At 32.5% G+C, this 16,106-nt stretch overlaps 2 protein-coding genes across 2 annotated transcripts; one reads left to right on the top strand and one right to left on the bottom strand.

Annotated features, from left to right (window-relative positions):
- Window positions 1–2,804: 2,804 nt before the first annotated feature.
- On the top strand, window positions 2,805–5,067 carry LOC106763811 (peroxidase P7). The gene is made up of 4 exons (XM_014647964.2): window positions 2,805–3,051; window positions 3,558–3,749; window positions 4,064–4,229; window positions 4,410–5,067. The coding sequence occupies exons 1-4, from the start codon at window positions 2,839–2,841 to the stop codon at window positions 4,799–4,801; spliced, it is 963 nt and encodes a 320-aa protein (XP_014503450.1). The 5' UTR covers window positions 2,805–2,838; the 3' UTR covers window positions 4,802–5,067.
- An 8,457-nt stretch (window positions 5,068–13,524) lies between these two features.
- Window positions 13,525–14,594, bottom strand: LOC106764422. Its single transcript, XM_014648709.2, has one exon. It carries the CDS (start codon window positions 14,188–14,190, stop codon window positions 13,672–13,674), a length of 519 nt encoding a protein of 172 aa, XP_014504195.1. The 5' UTR covers window positions 14,191–14,594; the 3' UTR covers window positions 13,525–13,671.
- Between the last annotated feature and the right edge of the window lie 1,512 nt (window positions 14,595–16,106).

Here is a 16,106-nt window from a genome sequence, read left to right as displayed (position 1 = left end):
AACAGTTTATACACAATGTAGTTTTGTCAAACTTGTAAAGATTGAATTTTATAATAGTAAATGGTATTAGTTAAGCTTTAGCAACGTTAGAATAAGGTTTGATTTTCTTACTGAAGAAAAGGATGAGGCTGTGGAAGATTCGTTACACTACATGAAACTTCAAATAATCCAAAATAAGTAGATTTTCTTTCACTTTCTAATAAGTAATAATAACCTAACACGATGATCAAAATGAATATAATTCTAAACATAAAGTTTCTAATTTTCCAAAGGGCAAAAGGTTATTTAATTTGGAAGAGGCAACGTATGAGAAAACGTGGATCATGGTCATGGAAGTCTACTTACTATTTACAATAGTCATACAAAACAAAAGAACAAAATAGGACCAAGTCATATAATTTAGAATAATGGTATTAAGATATATTTTTACAATCATTTGACATAGAATAGAATATAAGAATAAAATAATCATAAAAATATAAAATTTTGTATTTTTTTAAGAAAAAAGAAAAAAATAAATAAACAAAAATAATGTCAAAATGAATGTAAAAAATTTAGGTATGTGAAATAATATTTTTTTATAAGATAATCATTCAAATTCACTCACTCCAATCATATTTCTCCTTATAGTTTTGTTGGATTGTGCATTTTCTTTCATCTCTGAACTACTTTTACAAAGGCTCCTTCAAAAAAAAAAATATTTTTTCTTTAGGGGCAACTAAAGGTTAACGTAAAAGCATTTGATTTGTTTATGTATTCTTATTGTCTAATGTCTCTCTCTTTAGACCATGAGCAATAGCATCTTTTCAACCAAATATAGACTAAGTTAGAGGCTATTGTCGGTTGAATTATTCAATTAAATTGATAGTTAACTTTAACCTACATATAAATTCTAAATCATATATACAATCAGAATTTATCTCGTGATCATATAATTCCAATTTATTACTTAAAATTATAATAAAAGTATCTATCTTTCAATTCAACTTGACATCTCTCATATTATAAATAACTACGTTATCAATATACCTCATATAACAATCATCATATATATTACAAATAACTACGTTATTACATTTAATATATTACTCACATTTAAATTAATTAGAATAAAAATAAAAAAATAAAAAACACAAAAAAAAGAGAAAACAAAAATAGCCTAATGATTTTGTTTCCAAAAATTGTTTTTATTTTTCTTAAAATATAAATGTTAATTTGATAAAATAGTGTCAAGTCAAAAAAAACGTTGTTATAACAATAAGAATTCAAAACTTTATATAGGTGTAGTCGCATGTGCTAATAAGATTCTTTTTGGTACTTTCATATCATTAAAATACTTTCTTCCATAACATGTAAGTCAAATTCTCACCTATTTTTTGTAGAAAACATAAAAAAAAAAAAAAAAAAAAAAAAAAAAAAAAAAAANAAAAAAAAAAAAAAAAAAAAAAAACAAACATGAAAACTAAATGTTCGATGGAGAAAACTAAGACTTGTCCCCTATCCAAACTTCCTTTCGTAATAAAAGAAATCAAGCACAAAAATCATTTCACTAAAAAATTAATTTTAACAAAACCAATTAAAAAGACACTATCAAAGATACAATAAAAGTAAAACAATTCTTACTTTGTAACCATTGCCACAAAAAGTCTATCTAATTTTGAGGATATTCATAGCCATATAATCGAAGTTTGATACGATCCATCAATTTTTTAATATACTTTTGCGATAAAGTAATGATTGTTACTGCCACTAATTAAATTGATCTCCTTATCCTTCTCATGTTCTTTCCTTTCACAGAAGAATATTTTTAGTCTCTCCAAGGATAAGTTAGGGGCCACAAATTTGTGGAAAAAATGCTGAAAAACAACGTTATGAAGACGCTATTTAATTGCATGAGGGACACTCATAGATTATGATATTTTTCTAGCAAAATTTTGTTCTTGTTGCCCTACAATTTACACAAACGTTTCATAATACATAAAGATACTATTATTTATGGATTAACAGTGATATATTTAGAATAATTTTTCAAGCTACTAACATCGTTGTGGCAGTTATTCATTTGATGAAATTTCAATACCCAATAAGGAGGAAGTTCATAGATATTACTATAAAAATGAAAAAAAAAAAAAGAAACTTGTTTCTCACTAATTATGCAGTTTTTAGTGCATGAAAACTCCAATTTTAAAAAATGTCATCATTCTCACTTTTATTGTTCTACTTTTCCTTAACAAAGAACGATTAAAGATTAATCCCTGTAGTATCAATACATAAACCTAATTCAATATTCTTTCTTTGACCGTTGATAAAGTATGAAATGATGTACATTTACATGATTAAACTGATGAGTATATACTAAAAATTTCATAGCCTTCACATAATTCAAACAAGTTTTTCTTATATTATAATGAAACGGTGCATTCTGTAATCTTTTCAGTAATGTGTAGTTGTATGAATTGCATGATAATCTATGAAATCGTGGGTTATATGAAATGATATAATAGGGGAGCCTAAAAAAAAAGGTTACTAACTACTTTGCCAACACTTTGACAAATCATGGCAAGCCGGCAGCAGAAGTCATTGGATCAAAAGAAAAACGAAGCAGGTTCACATCGTTGTTGTGAATTGATTAATCAAAATACAAGCCAAGTAAAAGCTCCATGCATTGACAACTTCTGCGTGTTAGGTTAGGTAATGGCAAAGAGACAAAGCACCTTGAGATTTAACCTCGCATTGACAAACTAACGTTGCCAGTGGCTATAAAAAGATGTGACATATGCACTTGGAAAACACAGTCACAGAGCAAAGTATTACTTACTCTTCTAGGGTTTCAGAATAATGGCTTATTCTTGTTCTAGCTTTATCATCTGTTTGACCCTTTTGGTCCTTGTGTTTGGAACTGCCAATGCAACACTTTACACAAACTTCTACTCCCATTCTTGCCCAAAACTCTTTGACACTGTGAAATGTGAAGTGGAATCAGCCATATCAAAGGAGACCCGCATGGGTGCTTCTCTCCTACGTTTGTTCTTCCATGATTGTTTTGTCAATGTAATTTTTTAACATCTGTTACTAAATAATCTTTCTTTTTTTTTTCCTATCAGCAAAAAGTTGCCTATTTTAGCATGCAATTCTATTCACTGCTAGAAGTTAACATGCTAAACCTTTCCTTCTGGTTTGTTTCCTAAACACTTTTGTTTCTACATCTTTTCTTAAGTTTATTAGGTTTGGTGATTTTACTTAAAATCAATATTTTATGGCTTGTTTTTCTGTCTTAGCTCAGATATATATCAATGATTAAGATCAATGTAATGTATGTCCAAGCATATTTTTTACTTGCTGATACATAATTTACAAAGTAACCCATGTTTATTGATATTATAAATAGTTGTTCATTTATATGTATTGGATAAATTTACTTTTGATTTACTACTTTGAAAATCATACCGACAATAATTTGTAACTGGTTGACTATGTAAACTATTTTAAACTAGCAATGTATATAATGGAACACTGTATATGTTTGCTGAGTATTGAATGAATAATAAATGGTGCAGGGGTGTGATGGGTCGATTCTACTTGATGATACATCAAGCTTCACCGGAGAGAAGAACGCAGGTCCTAACAAGAACTCTGCTCGTGGATTTGAAGTGATCGACAAAATCAAATCAGCTGTGGAGGAAGTGTGCCCTGGTGTTGTCTCCTGTGCTGATATCCTTGCCATTGCTGCCAGAGATTCTGTTCACATCGTAAGCAATTACTCTAACCTGTCATATCATAGTTTAATCATATATGTGTATATATAATCTTATAGAAAGTATCTATATAAAAATGTTTAAAATATCCTTATTTTATATGACATATAAGGTCAAGTGTCCTTGAAAAAGACCTATTCACTAACCTTGACAAATGTGTCTTAAAGTTTCATTATTTGATTTGGAGAAAAGAAACTACTGTCATTTTCATTTTTTGCCTTTTCTTTTTCTTCCACTCTCATCCTAATCTAAGCAGAGAAAAATGTCTCAAAGTTCATGTCTCAGCTTTTCTTTTCCTTTGATCTCAGCTTGGTGGCCCAACATGGAACGTGAAACTTGGAAGAAGAGACTCCAGAACAGCAAGCCAATCTGCTGCCAACAATGGCATCCCACGACCCTCTTCAAACCTCAACCAACTCGTCTCCAGATTCAACTCTCTCGGACTTTCCTCCAAGGACTTGGTCGCACTATCTGGTACTAAGATTTTACATACACTTTCATTCTAACACATGTTAAACATTATTAAACATTACAAAAGGAGACGATAAAATGGTGTTTTAGAAACTGTTTGTAACATTTCTCAAACATATGTGTAACTTCAGTACTTTATAACTTGTTACCTTGGAAACAATACTGAATTCATTCATATTCTAGGTGGTCATACAATTGGACAAGCAAGGTGCACAACCTTTAGAGCTCGCATCTACAACGAAACCAACATAGATAGCTCCTTTGCCCACACGAGACAATCTACATGCCCTCGAAACTCAGGATCAGGGGACAACAACTTGGCACCCCTTGACCTTGCCACTCCCACTTTCTTTGACAATCACTACTTCAAGAACCTCATTCAGAAGAAGGGTCTTCTCCATTCTGATCAGCAACTCTTTAATGGCGGTTCCACTGACTCCACTGTGCGTACCTACAGCACCAACCCAGCCTCCTTTTTCGATGATTTCTCCGCTGCTATGATCAAGATGGGAGACATCAGTCCCCTCACTGGCTCCACCGGAGAAATAAGGAAGAACTGCAGAAGGGTGAACTGATTGAATTGCTGAAGAGATCTACACCACACATAAATATACTCATGAACCGTAACTTTTATGATTTGATAACAATGCAGGTGTAATAAGTTGTTAAGTATGTGCTGCTGTCATTTTGATGTTGTGTGCTACCAAGTGTACCTGCATTGTCCTATTTTGTTAATTTTTCTTCTGAGTGCTGATGTTGAAGTTGAAGGCTTTTGATGTACAAGTTCCTTCGTGACTTTCCAGTTTAAATATTTTTTTTTTTCCTTTATAATCCAAGTTGAGATGTCTTTTACTATACCCAATAGTCCCATTGATTATTTCCGTCTACAACTATAAATGATGAAATATGAACTGAGATCAGATATCTCATAACTTTAACTTTTGTGAGATTACAAACTAATCGATGCTGTTTGCAGAGGATGAGAATTGACTTGGTAAAAGAAACATGATCATATATATCTATATCAATCTGCTCATACAACTTGGTGTAAGATTAAGGGCGTTGAATTGGATGTATTGCTATGAAATAAATGCTGCATGAATTTTATTTCAAATTAATTTGTATATATTTAATACATATTTTATTATTAAAATCGTGGTTGAATATGAAAATAACAAAGAAAAATATATAGAGTGAAAGAAAAATGAGAAATCCCATTATCGAGCACATGGTGAAGACTATTATTTAGCATATTTCTTTGCACAGTAAATATTTATTTTCTATTTGTTTCAAAAAAATCTATAACATGAATTCAAAATTATTACAAAAAAGAGAAACACCTATCAAATTACATGTCACGAGTTGTAAGGAATATAGTAATAACAATTGAATATGAAATCATTTCTTACCACCAGAAAGTGATTACGTTGTAAGGATAAGGGCGGCTCTGCATTTGAATTCCGATAGCATAATAAAAGCCTCTTCAATGCCAATGCAAAAGTTGCCAAATCGACCTAACTCATTTTCCATCATGCCGAAAAATCAATGTGATGTTTTCGTTTCTTTCTTTTGTTCGGAACTTCTGTCACGGGTTACTAAGATGTTTTCGTTTCTTTCTTTTGTCCTAAACTTCTGTCAGAGGTTCTTAAGATTTTTTTGTTTCTTTCTTTTGTCCATAACTTCTGTTAGGGTTCTTGAGATGTTTTCGTTTCTTTCTTTTGTCCGGAACTTATGTCAAGGGTTTCTGAAATGTTTTCGTTTCTTTCTTTTGTCTGGAACATCTGTTAAGGACTCTATCTTTGTGTCTATTTCTTATTTTAAAAGCCAAAAAAAATAACTAATTTGCTAAATGCACAAATCCCATGCGCTAAGCGACAATTCAATTGCAATTATTTAACTAACATTTATTCGCTCAGCACATGGTGAAGAGTATAATTGAACATATTTCTTTGCACAGTAAACATTTATTTTCTATTTGTTTCAACAAAAATCTCTAACATGAATTCAAAATTATTACAACAGAGAAACACCATATCAAATTACATGTCACAAGTTGCAAAGAATATAGCAGCAACAACTAATATGAAATCACCTCTGACCACCATAGAAGAAAGTGATTACGGTTGCAAAGATAAGGGCAGCTCTGCGTTTGAATTTCGACAACGGAATAAAAGCCTCCCCAATGCCAATGCAAAAGTTGCCAAATCGACCTAACTCGTTTTCCATCATGCCGAAAAATCAATGTATGTGATGTTTTTGTTTCTTTCTTTTGTCCGGAACTTCTGTCAGGGGTTAGTGAGATGTTTTTGTTTCTTTCTTTTGTCTGAAACTTCTGTCAGGGGTTCCTGAGATATTTTTTAGTTTCTTTCTTTTGTCTGGAACTTCTGTCGGGATTCCTGAGATGTTTTCGTTTATTTCTTTTGTCCGGAATTTTTGTTTAAGGTGTATAGGTGGATTATAACATTTTAAATAATTTTTTGAGTTGTAGCTTCCATAACCCCAATAATCATTTCCAAAAAATAATTTCATAACTGGCCTCAAAATCTATTTTTTATTCTTGGAACAATTGCCTCATGAAATAAAGTTCTTGGAAGTTGTTGTTTGGTGGGGATGATGAGTTCTACCTCACAAAAACACAACCTTGTTAGCCTTCTGGAACAATGTTCAAGCATGAGAGAGATGAAGCAAACCCATGCCTACGCCATCACCACCTCCCTCGCTCGCTTCACCTTCATCTCAAGCAAACTCTTGGCTTTCTGCGCTCTCTCTCCCCACGCCGATCTCCGCCACGCCCATACCCTCTTTTCTTGCATCCCTTTCCCAACTCTCTTCCACTACAACACCATCATCGTCGCCTTTTCCCGCCGATCCTCCTCCCTCTTCCTCCAAATGTTAAACAACACTGTTCGCCCCAACGCCCGCACCTTCACCCTCCTCCTCTCCAAAGCTTCCCCTTCTCTCTCCTTCATCCAACAGCTCCACTTCCTCATCCTCCGACTCGGCCACCTCGCTGATCCCTACGTCGCCACCTCCCTCGTCGCCGCCTACTCCAACCACGCCTGCGCACGAGCCGCTCGTCGCGTGTTCGACGAAAGTCCTAACAAAAACGTCACGTGCTGCACAAGCCTCCTCACCGGCTACTGCAACAACAGCTTGGTATACGAAGCCAGGAAGGTGTTCGAGGCAATCCCCGACAAAAATGACGTGTTGTACAGCGCAATGGTCTCCGGCTACGTCAGAAATGGGTTTTTCCGCGAGGCCATTCAGCTTTTTCGTGACCTCAAGAATAATTGCTTTGCAACCGTGAAGCCCAATAACTCTCTTCTGGCGAGTGTTCTCGGCGCGTGTGCTGCCACCGGCGCGTTTGAAGAAGGGAAGTGGATTCACTCTTATGTACACCGAAACAGAGAGTTAGAATATCACGAAGTTGAGCTCGGATTCACTCTTATGTACTACAAGCTCCAAGAACCCAGCCAAGAACCCTAATTTCTCTAATTTCCTCAATTTCGCAGGTTTCCCCTCTTTTGCAGCACGACTTACCTGACCCCAACATAGGAAACATTGTTCTGGTTTAGTCATTTATAATTATAATTCAAAAAATTATTTAAAATGTTATAATCCACCTATACACCTCAAACAGTGCCACTTGGAAGCCTCGGCTTGCCACATGTTCAAATACTTCACGGCGTCAAGTGCATTTAACGGAAAGGCTTTTATTGAATCGAATGACCAAATTAGGGACCTAATTTATCACTTTCAAAATTGGAGGACCCAACTGAAACAAACCCTCAAATATAACAACCTCCGAACCTATTAAACCTATTATTTAAATTAACAGTGTTTGACATGGCACCTTATTCCTTTCGTTTTGTCTAAGAAATCTGTGTTGGTGTAGGGAAAAGCTCTTGGGCTTTCTTCCAAAAACGAGAAAAAAAGGTTGTCCCATTCTTCTTCCTAGCTAGCAGTAGAGGGTTTCTCCTCTTCGGCGAGTCCACGGGCGCCACCATCTGCCTCCTCATCCACTTCCTCTTCCCGAAACCCTTCAACAACGTCGTTTCAGACCCAGTTGGTCCATTCCCTAGATCCTCACCTTCCTCGCCAAATTCTTCCCCACTCTCCCATCGTCCTCACCCCCGATCTCCTCTTCAAGTCTGTCAAGGTTCCCCGCAAGAAACTCATCGCCAACATGAACCCTTTGAGGTATCACAGAAAGCCCAAGTTGGGCACCGTCATCAAACTTTTAAGGGTCACCGACTTCCTCAATCAGAGGCTCTCTGAGTCAACTTTCCTTTCATTGTCTTGCACAGCAGTGCCGAAGGAATCACCGGTGAGGGCCAAAACGCACTCCGTTGTACGAATTTTGAGTCGTCGTGATCAATTCGCCTCTAATCGGAATCCACACTCGGTGCCGGCGATGTCGTCGACGATTATCTTCTTATTTACATCGTGTTTTATTGGGTATGGCTTTGGGGTTTCTGGTGGTTGGAGGTTGAACATGGTTGTGGCTAGGATGTTGAATCTGTTTTTTAGTGTTCTGGGGGTATTGATCAATGGGTTTCAGTCTCTTTTTCAGGTGACGATCAATGTTTAAATTGGGTGATGAAGACATTATAGAGCCCTCAAGCTGGGTTTTATTTTTCGAGAATTGGGAGCAAAAGTCTGAAACTTTGTTAAGAGTTCACATAATAGATTGAGAAAAAAACCCAAATGTATCTAGAAGAGGAAGAGGGACTACCCAGATTGGGTTTTGGAATTAAAGAAAGGAAAGCAATATTTGGAGATCAATTTAGGTTTTCTGGGTTCAATTAGGATTAAATTGGTTTAATTACATTCCTTGTTTCTTCCATGGGAGAGGTCTGGCGACCGGCGACCGGCGACGAGGTACATGGGGGAGTGAGCCTCTGGTTCGATTAGGAACAAATTTCTTGGTTAGATTAGGAATAAATTTTGACACGTAAAAAAATCTTAATTTCAAACAAAATTCCACATAAGAAAACAATTTTACATCAGCGTGCAACACATAAACTCAACTTAACGTCGTTTGGAATAATTTAACGGTTAGGGTAAAATGTGTTCATTTTTACAAAAAATATGACCCAATTGAGACAGATGAAAACATGAGGACCGAACTGAGATTTTCATACAAAAGTTAGGACCAAGGGAGGGTTTAAACCTTCTTTCTTTTGTCTATAACTTTTGTTAGGGGTTGTATCTTTGTGTCTATTTTTCACTTTAAAGTCAAAGAAAATAACTAATTTGTTAAGCGCACAAATCCCATGCGCTAAGCGAATATTCAATTGCAATTCTTTAACTAGCATTTATTTGCTCAGCACATGGTGAAGAGTATTATTTAGCATATTTCTTTGCACAGTAAACATTTATTTTCTATTTATTTCAAGAAAAATCTCTAACATGAATTCAAAATTATTACAATAGATAATTACATGCCACAAGTTGCAAGGAATATAGCGGCAACAACTAAATATGAAATCACCTCTGACCACCATAGAAGAAAGTGATTACGGTTGCAAGGAAAAGGGCGACTGTGCGTTTGAATTCCGATAGCAGAGTAAAAGCCTCCTAATGCCAATGCAAAAGTTGCCAAATCGACCTAACTCGTTTTCCATCATGCCGAAAAATCAATGTATGTGATGTTTTCGTTTCTTTCTTTTGTCTGAAACTTCTATTTGGGGTTACTGAGATGTTTTTGTTTCTTTCTTTTGTCCGAAACTTCTGTCAGGGGTTCCTGAGATCTTTTCGTTTCTTTCTTTTATCCAGAACTTCTGTCAAGGGTTTCTGAGATGTTTTCGTTTCTTTCTTTTGTTTGGAACATCTGTTAAGGGTTCATGAGATGTTTTCGTTTCTTTCTTTTGTTCGGAACTTCTGTCAGGGGTTCTATCTTTCTGTCTATTTCTCACTTTAAAAGCCAAAGAAAATAACTAATTTGCTAAGCGCACAGATCCCATGCGCTAAGCGAATATTCAACTACAATTCTTTAACTAACATTTATTCGCCTAGCAAGTTGTGCTGATGCGTTGAACGAATGAAACATTAATTGGCTAAGCGAATTATTATTAGCTTAACGAGAAATGTCTGACAGCACTCCACTTTAATGTGTGTAAATTCCTGTACATACTTTCCTATTTCTAATTACAACTTTTCAACTAAAAATTATATGAATAATTACAACTTTACACTTATTTATATATGTAAAATCAAATTTTTCATACTTATCATACTTATATATTATAATCTGACCATTACAAGCCTAAAAAAAGTCATATTTATGTCTTAAGAATAAATGTGCTTCTAACCAACCACCTTTCAACTGCCTCCAGTAATAAAATCAAAACTCCACGATGGAATACAAGCCACCACCGAATAAAAAGTGGATGCCAAGAATAAATTTTTTTCACATGCTTATTTACTAGAAAAGGAATGGAAATGTGATGAAAGAGTAGAAAATGTAGACGATTAAGTCAAGTATATGGATTGACTGAGGGTCCAGAGTGAAAATTTCAAAAAGAAACCTTTTAATTTTGAGTTTAATGCTAAAGAGGTGAAAAAGTGTACACTATTTTTTATATCTTCCTAAAATGGCTATTAAGTGAAAAAAGAAACTTTTGGATGGTTGAATATCAAAATGATATAAAAAATAACGGAATCATCGTAGTATTTTAAAATAGATTAAAAAAAAAAGAAAGTTGATTATTCTATTGTTTTTTGTTTAAGAATCCGGATCCAAAAGACATTAATTAATAGTATTATATAAATATTAATTTATTATTATTAATTTTTAAATATTAATTTTAAACAATGTCAATTAAGTTCATTCCAATTTATTATTATTACTTAATTAAAAAAATTTAATTATAATCTAGTTAACGTTAAATAAATTTATTTTTAATATTAATTTAAGTTCTAGTGTTATTTAAAAAAAAAACAAAATTTTCTTGTATAATGTTACGTTGCCATCTTAAAAACAAAGCAAAACAAACAAAAGTAGACCAAAAAAAAATTCATAAATTGAATTGAATGATTTTAATGGAGAAAATATTTATTAATAGTTTCAAATTTGTGTACTTGACATAATATATATTTTATTATATCATAATAACATTTTTATAATTTTTTTATTGTAATTATTAACTACTTTTGATATTTTTGGTTTTTAAAAATCAAAATATTATTTCAATAATATTTCAATGATTTAGATATTTAATTTTATTTTTTATTTAATTTTGTCAATTGACATTTTAGTTCTTTGTTATTATATTTATAATATTATTCTTAATTGTGAGATGTTTGATGAAATAAACAAACATCTTTAACTATTACAAAATTTATCTTATTGTAGTAATATTACAAATTTTATAACTCATAAAAAATGAGTTGGTTAAATTGATTTGTTTTTAATTTCACTTATGATAACTCAATCCATGTAAATAGGTTAACTCACTTAAACACTTCTAATTTACATAAAAAAACTGTGTTAATCAAAATTACACATATTATAATATTTTTATCATTTTTTAATTTTTAATTGAGAATAGTCTAATATTATTATTTTTCTTCACGCACTAATTCATATCATATAAATAAAATTAAAATTAATTAAGTGGAAAGTAACTTAATAAATATTAAATATATACTGTTTAAATATCAGCCCTAATAACTATAACTTACATATATAATCACATAAATAAAATTAATTTTGATATAGATAACACAAATTTAAATAAGCAATAAAATTAATATTATTTTATATGATATTAATTTAAATAAACATAAATATTAAAAATAAATAAGATTCAAGTGAATTATAACAAAATTAACATTTTTATTTTTTTAATACTTATTTTAATTAGTATGTGTGTGAGGTAAAATATATTTTAAGTTAATTGATTTTAACTTCTACAATTTAAAAAACAAATATTTTCTTTATTTATATGCACAAGATACTTTTCATATATTTGTCTATCCTGACTGTTTCCTAATTATTTGGTGCGCTAATTATTTTTCTCTAAAACATCCTTAATTAGTTTATTTTTACATAAAAATAACGAATAGTAAAAATTAAATTGATAAACATTTTCTACGAACTATATAATCATTCAAACATTAATTAATTAAACGAGAAAGAAGTAAATACAAAGATATATTAATAATTTAAAAAATATTAAGGACAATTTTAAAAAAATCAAATGAATTTTTGAGAATAAAATTTCAATAACTAAATCAATTATATTTTAAAGTGCGTGAATTGGTTAAAAGGTTTTTGTAAGGGTAATGATACATAGACAACATTTGAACATCATCATACGTGTCATTGTGTGATTGGTCCAAATGACACAATGAGACCACCATGGACCAATCACACAATGACACGTATGATGATGTTCAAATGTTGTCAAGAAAATGTTGTCTAAGTATCTTTATCCTTTTTGTAAATATAAATATGCAGGTAATTTTAATTCTCATTTTTTTATATAATTAGTGAACTTTGTCTCTCTTTATGCAACTTTGAATATTTAGGATGAGAAATGAAATTCATCAACTAAAAAATTATTAGGAATAAAATTATCAAATTAAAAACATAAAAATTAGAATTAGTGTTGACCGAAAATAAATAAATAAAATTAAAAATTAAACCTTTCGTAAATGTATTTATTTACTGAACGATTACAGTATTTTTAGATTTTCATATCTGGGCATGGGCCTTGGGGCTTTTAGATCCAATTCTTATTTGGGTTCAAATCTTATTTCACCAAACACAACAACACCATAACTAAATTCTAAAAACATTTTATAGAAATTCATTTAAATCGAAAATTATTTTCTCTTGTGATGTTGTGCTTTATTAGATTTTACTAATCTGACAAAGGCTTAGTTCAGAAAAATCATGATTTTTAAAAATTAGTTTTTTTTTTTCACGAAATCATTCCCATAAACAGATGGAAATATAAATGTTCTAAATTAAAAAAAAATTGTACAGAAAAAAAAAAAAAACAAGTTACTATTTTATCGTTACAAATATTTGTAAGAATATGGCCAAAAAATACATTTTAATCAACTTCATTGAATCACCAAAAAAAACAATTATTTCATCAAACACTCCTTCAGAAGAACAAAGTTGTCAGCAACTTTCAAAATTGATTTTGAAAACACACGAATTTCTAATAATCATTTTGATTAGGTTATGGTTTCATTAACGAGTTTAAGCATATCTAAGCGCACATTTAAATTGGTGACAATTTACTATAATTAACTAATAAGAACATTTAACTGCACTCAGGCATAATATACAATCTCAACTAAAATAATGAGATGGGAAATTATTTTGTCCATACATTTGAAACTCACACGATGATGACCAACCAAACATCTACATTTTTCTGATACACAGCAGAAAACGATGTTGTTGTAACGATGTTACCTTCAAAGACTAGGCTGCGTTCCTTATGTTCCCGAAAGAATAGCAGCCTCTGAATCTGTTTGAAGCTTTATGTTTGAGAAAAGTGCGAACAGTAGCAGTTGAGCGTGAGCAGGAGAGGGTTCCTTGATCGGATGGGTATACCAATGACCACGAAGACGAAGAGGAAGAAGAAGATGAGCGAGATGAGGATGGTGAGCCCTGATGCTTTCTTGAAGGTGTGATAAACATTGGGAAAATGCATGAAAATATGTTGGTCTTGGAGTTTGTTCTCTTGTTGCTGGTTTTGGAATTGGAGTAATACGAAGGAGGGGGTGTGAGAGGAGGTAGAGAAGTCTGAGAAGAAGGATGTTTTGGGGTACCAGGTTGTGCCTCCCATGTGAAAGGAACTGCAATAGATGTTTCTCCATAATAGAAGACCCTTGAAGAAGAGTTAGCCTTGGAGGTTTCCTTCGACAATAGCCTTGAGAAGAACCTATCATCCTCCTTTATTCTGAAGGACTTCTCAATCGATACACCATCATTCACCATTCTGGATTCAACTCTAAGATTTTCTTACCTCAACTATGCTGCTGCTGCTATATACTACTACTGCTATGCTACTGCTACTGCTACTGATACTCCTCCCTTATATTTGCCTTCTAGACCCTTAACACTGCTTTATGGCTACCAGTACTTTATCATACTCCAAAAACTTAAAACTTATAAATATCATTAAAGAGTGCATGTTCTTGTATATTACTCAGGAATTGGGTTTCTTGATTGGGAGTTAATTTAAGCATGGAGTTAATTAATCAAGGAGGGCCCGGATGTGATGAATTTGATGGTAGGTATCTTTGGAGCGCACCAATTTCGTTGTGGCCAAATTTAATGTCTGATATGGATTGTTGATGATTAAACTGTATAATTGAATGGGTTATTAGAGGTAGCTGCAAGATTATTTATTGAAGAATATGGATCATTGACTATAAAGACTGACGAAGCAGTGTGTGGTTGTTCCTTTATAAATCATTGGTGAGGTGAAACCGTTGAGAGGAAAGGGAATCTGGTTACAGTTGAACACTGTAATAAATGAAAGGAAAAATATAGATTGACACCGAAGGTTTGATAGTTATATTCTGCATATTACTCTACTGTGTAATTGTTCCTAAACAAACTTCATGTCTATCTACCTAAATTGTCATTCTCATAAGGTTTTAAATTAATTAATTATATCTCATCAGGAATTTTCTCAAACACACAAGTGATTTCAGGTGTGAGATGTTATAGCTTATAAAGATACTACAAACATGTTTTTTTCTTATAGAATGTAATGCTATATATGATTCAAGTAAAGAAAATTCAATGATACGACTTGTTAGAAGTGGACTTTAAAACTAACTCAACCCTATAAAATCGGTTTGTAGGGTGAAGTTTGCACACACTTATATATATACTAAATTGGTCTTATCTTTAGTCGGCATGAGATTTTCAAAACCAATATTAATCAATTGGCAAGGTTTATATCATGTAACTAAAAAATGTTGATGTAATTAAAGGTGTGTTTCTACTGTGTTAGGTGGTTGAGATGGCTGCAATTTGCGCCATGAGCAAAGTTTGTTTTGTACCCAAGCTTGGATATTGGATGGTGAAGAATTGAGCCTCATTAAATAGCAGGAAGAAATTCATGAATAGGTTGACCTACTCGGGCATCTTGGATAGAGACACATCACACAGTACTTAAAAGTGTGAATGGTATTACTATTATTTATTAGCCATGAAATGTCACATATGGGATGAGCTGTGTTATCAGAGAAGTAACTTCATCTTCATACCGTTAACACGTTTTCCTGTCAACAAATTCCATTATTTCAATTCCTATCACCTTTTAAACGGGATCTAATTAATAATATTAATCATAATTCTCTTCAATCACATAACCCTAAGTATCATATTAGATGAAAAAGAAGAAGACTTCCTTGGACGAGAGAGTTATCAAAACTTTCCCATTACTGACTACTATCACTTTAGGTGAATTAATTAACAGCAGCAGCATGCAGGACCATGCACTGGTCCTGTGCTGTAAAAAGATTGTGATGAAGGAATTTCTTCTTCTGTCGGTCAGAAACATTGAACGGCGAAATAATATTATTAACATATTACACGACAACATGCATTAAATATACATGTATTAGGATTTAATGTGTTCATCACTAAATTTGAAAGCTTAATTTACTGTCATGTTGCCATCCGGAATATTTACTCTTAATCATGTTTTTTCTTTCTACAACTCACTTTTGTTACTGCCATTTCTCTGTTGTGGGGGCAGAAAAAAAAAAAACAAATTAATTGTGATACGAAAAGTTGCTTTGATTTGAACACTTATCAGGAATGGTGGTCTGAATTAGACATGGCAACACAGAACATGCAGGGATTAGGCAGGTCCCTGTGGAAGGATATAGCACATT

This window comes from Vigna radiata, chromosome 6 (genome assembly GCF_000741045.1).
Source record: "Vigna radiata var. radiata cultivar VC1973A chromosome 6, Vradiata_ver6, whole genome shotgun sequence".
NCBI lineage: Eukaryota > Viridiplantae > Streptophyta > Magnoliopsida > Fabales > Fabaceae > Vigna > Vigna radiata.
The sequence above is the reverse complement of the archived record's forward strand: the minus strand, read 5'-3'. Positions and strand labels throughout refer to the sequence as shown.

Excerpts from the sequence above, each read along its gene's own strand:
- LOC106764422 (XM_014648709.2), bottom strand. The coding sequence starts at position 14,190 with ATGGTGAATGATGGTGTATCGATTGAGAAGTCCTTCAGAATAAAGGAG.
- LOC106763811 (XM_014647964.2), top strand. The coding sequence starts at position 2,839 with ATGGCTTATTCTTGTTCTAGCTTTATCATCTGTTTGACCCTTTTGGTC. Across the intron at positions 3,750-4,063 it reads CCAGAGATTCTGTTCACATC|CTTGGTGGCCCAACATGGAA; the intron begins GTAAGCAATTAC and ends CTTTGATCTCAG. Across the intron at positions 4,230-4,409 it reads GGACTTGGTCGCACTATCTG|GTGGTCATACAATTGGACAA; the intron begins GTACTAAGATTT and ends TTCATATTCTAG.